Consider the following 6,357-nt stretch of genomic DNA (forward strand, 5'->3'; position numbering starts at 1 on the left):
CATACACACACACACACACACACATTTTCACAGAGAAGCACAGGAATGCAGCAAGACTTTCACATTGGGGCTTATTGGGTAACCAGAGAGTGAGGAGTGTTTGAGAGGGTGTACAGTACAAGAATGTAGAACAGTCACAGTCACAGTACTGTCACAGCACCGCGCCGTGGGAACTATACAGACACACCTGACAGGTCCTACCTGACACACACACACACACACACACACACACACACACACACACACACTGCAATACCTGCAGAGGATACCTTAGAATACATGTACAGTCACCCTATAAAAAGTCTCATCGACAATGATGTTATCTTTTTACACACACTTACACACCATGTAAGACAGGATACCACCCTGACTGGATGACCTCACCTCTGAACAAACACACACACACACACACACACACACACACACACACACACACACACACACACACAGACACACACACACACACAGACACACACACACACACACACACACACACACACACACACACACACACACAACTCTCATGAACACCATATAAGACCATAAGGTACCACCACCCTGACTGGACGACCTCACCTCTGAACCTGTCATACCCAGAGAGTGTGACTGGGACTGGGAACATAGAGCACAGGTGAGTCTCCTGCAGGTGCTCTCCTCTCTCACCTGTCTGCTCTGTCATCCTCCATACAGGTGTTCTAGCTATACCTGTGTACCTGTGGTTGCCTCCTGCCGTGTCAACAACACCAACCATCATCATCATCATCATCATCATCATCATCATCATCATCATCATCAACAACACCATCATCATAATCATCATCATCATCGTCATCATCATCATCATCATCTATAACACAGCTTTGTTTATTTATATATATTCATATCCATAGCAACTGGGTTCAGGTGTGACCCCGTCACCCCACACATTAATCCATCAAAGTAATATGGGAAACTGAAGCGACCGGAAGTCACCACAAAGTCCCAGGACATGACTGTACAGTGACATCCCAGGAAGGAGACTCGTTTAGCCCGGAGCTTAAGGCCACCACATCTTCATGTCTGCTATGCGTGTGCGTAACGTCAACACACACCTTTGTCTGCTTGCGTAAGCGTCATTCATGTCATTCATGTCATTCATGTCAATCAACCGAAAACAGTTACACCCACTCCTGTTCTATTGTTGGCTTAAGGTCAGAGTTGCTAATCCAGTCATTTAAAGAATACATCCTCAGTAACTCAGTACATTGAAATAGTAAAAATAACCTTATCGGATAAAAATAGAGCCCGGTTTGTTGCTATTTACTCAATGGCTGTGGGATTGCTTTGTCATTCTCTTACAGTTTAAGCCTTAACAGGACAGAAGCTCTCACGCGGCAATACCTACGCTCCACAACTTCTGCTTTCATTCGATGACCCCATGCAGTAGGCTACCTTACAACACATCTAGACATTGGCCCATACTGTAGCATCTTCTTTGTTGCACTAGTACTATTGTCACTTCATTGTCACTTTTTGTGCAAGATCCCAAAACATTTCACTTTGTCTGTTACAACTGCATGCGATATAAGTGGCAAATGAATTTGATTTGATTGGATGCATGGAAAGGAATGAGGAACGGTATCAAACACACTCCTCACGTCCTCCGATTTCTACCTCCACTGGCCTCCCTTGCTGTAATCCGGCTCTTCTCTGCTGCTCCTCGTAGTGTTTTGCAGCTGAATTAGTCTTGATAGAAGAATAGTGATGATAAAAGCCAGTTCATCAGACACTCTTAGTCATGTTTGTTTAACGTGTCCCTCTGTGTATGTTTAGTCTTGTCAAAGCTTACTTTACTTGCACTGAACCCTTTGTTTGTTTGAGGAGTAGGTCTGTGTGGTGCTGCCCCCTGTGCTTGGCTAGTGGTACTGCATCGGGGGGTGGGGGTGGTGCGGGTGGTGGGGGTGGCGGGGGGGGGAGGGGGGGGTTGAGGGGTGCACTGCTGTGCTGCACGTAACTCCGTTCTCATGGCCACCGGCCAATTCCACTCATGAAGAGACACTTTGATGGGAATTATCTCACAACAATGACCCATATCCACATAATGACCGATCACGTCCTTGGTTACTGGCAGTGATTTGATTGGCTCGACATGTCAAAGCCCAGGCTATTGACACTGGCCCTGGTGTTGACATGAGCTGGCAATGGCCACACTGAGGTCCCTCAGTCCTGTGGCTTCAGCTTGAGAAAACACTCAACGCTGACTGAACCAACCAGACAGTCGGGCAGCTTTCTGGGAAATAGGTGCTGTAGTAGAAATAGGAATAGAACAGAAAAACTAACAATGGAATGGGAGGGGAGGGAGGGAGGAAAGTGGGGGGGGGCATTATTTGTAGGTATAGATCGGTTGACCACACATAAGTACAGTGGAGCTGAGATGGTGTCTGCTCCAGTCAGGACACCGTTTCAGACCAGTGAACAAAAGCAGGAGGGGAGAGGGGAGAGAGGAGGAGAGAGGAGGGGGGAGGAGGAGGGAGGGACAGCTCAGAGTAGCTCTGTCCTGATGCCTTCACATCCCATATTTGGAAGTACAGTATGAGTGCCCCAGCAGCAGTCAGTTCCCAACCGTGTGTGTGTGTGTGTGTGTGTGTGTGTGTGTGTGTGTGTTTGTGTGTGTGTGTGTGTGTGTGTGTGTGTGTGTGTGTGTGTGCACGTGTGTGTGCGTGGCCTATGTGTGTACCGTAGTGGTGGTGTGTGTGTGTGTGTGGTAATTTTAGAAAGCTGACGCATGCCCTGTGAGTGTTAGACATGTGTGACTGCTCAGTGTCAAAGTTTTACACCTCAGGACAAAATACCAGACCCCTAGTTTCACCCCAAGCCAAAGGCATTCCTATTCCCTCTGCTCATATGGAAACTGACTGTCTGACTGACAGACAGACAGACAGATAGACATTCGGTGATAGATAAGCAGCCTGCCAGACAGACAGACAAACACACACTTCCACACATTCTCCCTCTCTTCTCCTCCTGTAGCAGACAGGTATGATGTCACAGGAACTACAGTAAAACTAGTGGTTCCAGCCACACGTTTATACAGCCGTAATACTGGAATAACAGGGATATTCTCTTCATCATCATTTCCCAGTTTGAAACTCAGACTTTTCTCCGCTAACAGTGTGACTGATTTCCTGGTCCTGTAGTTGACCTATGAGCTTTAGGCTGGTACAGTAGCTGACTGTGCTATAGGTTTAGTGGGTTGCTCTGTAGCTTGTGAGAACCATATAGCATGTAAACCAGGGGAGGCTGGTGGAGGTAGAAATCGAAGGACGGGTTCATTGTAATGCACGGAATGGTATGGAAACGCACAGGTTTGATACCATTCCTCATTCCATTCTATTCCATTCCATGCATTACAATGAGCCCGTCCTCTGATTTCTACCTCCACCAGCCTCCCCTGATGTAAACGCATCTTGATACAGTTACTCTCGTAGGAATATTAAATTATGATTATTATACAGTAGATCACTTAGAGGTAGACTCTGGGATATGGCGCCGTGCCATGAAGTCACAGCATCTTTTACCAAAGATATTTGGAGTCAGTAAAGCACATATTACACTGTACATCGGTGCACCATTGCGATATGTGTGACGGAGTTGATCGTCTCCGTTTTGAAAGGATCTCTGGTCGTCTTCCTTTAGCTTTACCCTGGTTTTGCTAAGATACTCTCTATTCCCCACTCCGTTCACCCCCCCCCCCCTCCACCCCTTCCAATAAAGAGTTTTTTGGGTTACAGCATGTGGTTAACATAATTATGCCCTATATCCTGAATATACTGTACATGTCTGTATTTGTTTTAACCCCTGCAGTACCACACCCTTCCACCTATAATCAGTATTCCTCCTAACAACCTAAGGGACCGGATGACCTTATGATTCACCGACTCTATCTACAGAATGCCATTCTAGGGAATTGATGTGGTCAGTTGATACAGTTGATACAAGCTACTGTTACATGTATGGAGTAATCCTTTAATCTGAAGACCTTGTGAAATTGATTCATCCAACTGATTTGGAACCTATAATTCCAGTTCTGGAATGATGAAGTCACTCAAACTTATCTAGAAACCTGATGCTTTACTCCCAAACAGGAACTTAATGTAGTTAAAGTAGTCTTGCGGTTACAGTGTACCTCACCCTAGTCTATTATCAGATCTATGGCTGTTTAAACAACTGACATCCTCCATTTCACAATCAAGTTTATCAAGGGATTTTTCTTAAAGGCAACTAACTTGTCATACAGTAGCTGAAACATAGGCTTGCATGGAGCCTCTGGTATGCTCTCCATCTACTGTTGCACCAATGTTGTACTTGGACTTGGACTCATTTTTCAGATGGACACAACATATTACTTCTGAGGCAACTTTTGAGGAACAAAATAGTACATCTTCAAATGAAAGCAGTGTGACTTTCCAATACAATACAAAAGAGGACAACCAGTGTTATTGTCTTACCGTGTACAGTCAGATGCATTTCCATTCAAACCAGTAAACTTATTTCTCTTCTTGCAGACAGTCAGAAACCCTTTCATTACACTGTTTGGTATTGACAACACACCATGTGAGGGTATATTGATAATGCAGGCAATATGCTCAGCCCTCATATACTGTACTAGTCATCCATAAGTTAACACGTGGATCAGGGCATGTATAGACGTATAAGTGTTATATTGATATGCTCCTTTATCAAATAAAAGGTATGTGTGTGTCTCTCTCTCTCTCTTTCTTTCTCTCTCTGTGTGAGTGTGTGTGTGTGTGTGTGTCTTCTAAACATAACTATTTTACAGATAGCTTTCTGAACACTTTTTTGGGGAATCATTTGGGATTTGCTATATAATCTTTTTTAATTCATACATTTTTGCTGACTTAAGTTGAATAGTCTACTCATGAGATGTAATTTAGAGAGGACAACGTGCACTAGCTTTGAATACATTGTTAAAAACGCAGAAAATTAACTTTAAAAATGTACTTTTCCAATTTAAGCAACAGCGTTGTCTCATACAGGGTGTGGCCTGCAGTATGGGCGTATCTAAAATGAACCAAAAACTAGAATATATAAACCTGAGCGCCGCCGTTAGAGAAGTCATCCAACGAACTACTCTCAGACTAGAGAAGAGAACTCGCGAAACAAACAACAAATATGTACTCGAGATCAAATAGCATGACATTGTCGATTCCGACAAATAATTTACATCAAGAGCACTTCGCTTACAGAGCGATGACGCGGAGCAGAGAGCCAGAGATCTTCACTTTCGATCGGATCCCGGTGCAGCAGGTCCCGCAACGCAGTGCCCCTCTCCGGCCAAGGAAGAGGAACACCCGGGTCATGTACCCAGCCAATGTCCGAAAGTACCTTCCACCCGCCGAGAAGAGCAAGGCGAAGCGGTGGCTCGTGGCCCTGTGCCTGGTGGTATTCCTGCAGATCTACACCGAGGAGGCCTGCGTAGAGACACCGATCAGCACCGCCGACAGCCCAGCTGAGGTTCGCGGCGAGGAGGCGTCCTTTACGCAGTACCAGGTACTGCCGTTCCAGTCAGCGGAGGAGCAGGCACGTCAGATGATGGACGGTGCCTCCGACAAGCTTTCCCCGAACTGTCAAGATGAACAGGTCGGCGAGAAGAGCTCCTGGAGCCAGCTGCTGAACACCACATGCCCCAACTGGGACACGGAGATGAGCCGCATGTACGAGCAGAGCAGCAGGAACGGTTACGTTGTAGCCCTCCTCTACCCAGTGTATCGCAGACTGGGAAGCGAGAAGTGAAGGAACTGGACTGGGCCGTTAGGCCGAGCCTTGAACGTTTGGACCGAGCCTAGATTAACGGCTCTGGTTCTGGGAAAGTGAGCAAGTTTTCCCCGGGCGCTGCTGTGCGCTGCGCCTCGGAGCTCACGGTACTTGCTGAGAGACCTCTCCTGTGAAGCAGCCAGTGGAGATGGAGAATGAGCTGACACAATAGAAGAATGCGTCCTTATGGACGATTGAAGGACTGACTAGGCCTATATCTGTTTATACTTGCAATGGACATAAACTTGAATATTAGATAGAAAACACTTGAAGTTACCTTAGGTACATTTGTTCACATTGTAAAGATTTCTACTGTAGAAGAACAAGTATGCACTTGCACTTGTAGCCTTTAGGCAGAGGCAAGACCTAGAAACTTGAAATGAAACTTTGTTTTACTCAGATTTATACTTTGTGAAAAGCAAACACTACTTCTGGAAAAATAGACCCACTACTTGAAATGAATACTAATATGTTATTTTACTATTTAATGAAACATGTTATTTAGATATTTATTGCTATTTTTTATTTATTGAAATTGCTCTA

General features: G+C 45.3%; 1 protein-coding gene across 1 annotated transcript in view; it reads left to right on the forward strand.

Moving 5' to 3' along the window:
* Positions 1–5,129: 5,129 nt before the first annotated feature.
* ier3 (immediate early response 3) overlaps positions 5,130–6,357 on the forward strand; it is a 1,259-nt gene continuing 31 nt past the window's right edge. The window contains exon 1 of the mRNA XM_083674255.1: positions 5,130–6,357. This exon is cut by the window's right edge and continues 31 nt beyond it. Coding sequence (XP_083530381.1) covers positions 5,173–5,793 — 621 coding nt within the window. The 5' untranslated portion in view covers positions 5,130–5,172 and the 3' untranslated portion in view covers positions 5,794–6,357.

This window comes from Argentina silus, assembly GCF_951799395.1.
Source record: "Argentina silus genome assembly, chromosome: 7".
In the NCBI taxonomy this organism is placed as follows: domain Eukaryota; kingdom Metazoa; phylum Chordata; class Actinopteri; order Argentiniformes; family Argentinidae; genus Argentina; species Argentina silus.